This window comes from Aplysia californica, unplaced genomic scaffold (genome assembly GCF_000002075.1).
Source record: "Aplysia californica isolate F4 #8 unplaced genomic scaffold, AplCal3.0 scaffold00152, whole genome shotgun sequence".
NCBI classification, from domain to species: Eukaryota; Metazoa; Mollusca; class Gastropoda; order Aplysiida; family Aplysiidae; genus Aplysia; species Aplysia californica.
The window spans coordinates 376,569-377,636 of record NW_004797422.1 but is presented as its reverse complement, the minus strand read 5'-3'; the positions used below and the strand labels follow the sequence as shown (position 1 = coordinate 377,636).

General features: G+C 39.8%; 1 protein-coding gene across 1 annotated transcript; it reads left to right on the top strand.

Moving 5' to 3' along the window:
• Positions 1 to 27: 27 nt before the first annotated feature.
• LOC118477609 lies at positions 28 to 403 on the top strand (the record flags this gene model as incomplete). Its single annotated transcript, XM_035969514.1, is given in 1 exon segment — positions 28 to 403. A coding segment is annotated over 1 exon segment (303 nt), but the record flags the coding sequence as incomplete, so codon positions are not given.
• Between the last annotated feature and the right edge of the window lie 665 nt (positions 404 to 1,068).

Here is a 1,068-nt window from a genome sequence, read left to right as displayed (position 1 = left end):
CCCCGGCCTCCCCGCTCATGCCCACAGCAAGCAATCCTGACTCCATGGCTGGCCTGCGGACTGGTCAAGAATTGCATCTGCCCACGTAACCAACGCTCTGTCCAGTTCTGTCCGAGGGGAAAAGCCGCCCTGGGACTTCCAAAGTACGCCCGTTGTCATCGAACTGACCAGTCAGCCTTGACCATTATTTTGGCCAAGTTGTTCGTTCGGGATTTTCCTCATGCCGTTATGAAGAACAGAAACAAATTCTATAGTGTAGAGAGAGGGGACAGGTCAAATTACTTTGAGGAACTGAAATCGTTACAGAGGAAAGGGTTGAAACACGAGTAAAACTGTTGCTGCTGCTGCTGCTGTTGTTGTTGTTGTTGTTGCTGTTGTTGTTGTTGTTGTTGTTGTTATTGTTGCTGTTGTTGTTGCTGTTGTTTGTTGTCGTTGACGTGGTTGTTGTAAGTATTATTATTATCATTATTATCATTATTATTATCATCATTGTTACTCTAATCTTTTCATTTGATGAAATGTCAATTCAGTAATGATAAACGTATGCTACATTTCCACGTTAATTGTTATTGTTGTTTTGTTCTAGTAGTTTGTTGGTTGTTGCTTTTTAAAAAATAAAGTGAGATAAATTAAAACTTTAACAATTAAGTTTTTAAAAAATCCATTTCGAGCGCATATCTTACTTAACATTTTTAATGCTTTAAAAAAAAAGTTAAGACAACCATTAGGAACATAGTGAAGACACAATAAATGCATTATTCACCATTTACCATCCGTACATGCACCATAGTTCAGCTTTAATCTTTAAACAATCAAAGAGCGCTGTCTGTCATAGTGATGTCTGGGATATTATAATTCAAGTCAATGATATGCACCCATCAAGTCAAATCCTCGTATTTGTTCTCCTAATGAAGTATAAGAGGGCTATAGTTGTCTAAGGTTGGTTTGTATGTTTTTGTCCTTACAGAGCCCTATGTTTTGCGTCGGTGCGATTGGTTGGGTTTTTAAAAAGGAGTAGGGGGGGGGGTAGAGGGAGGGTGGAAGGAGTGGGGAAGGAGGGTGAGGCGA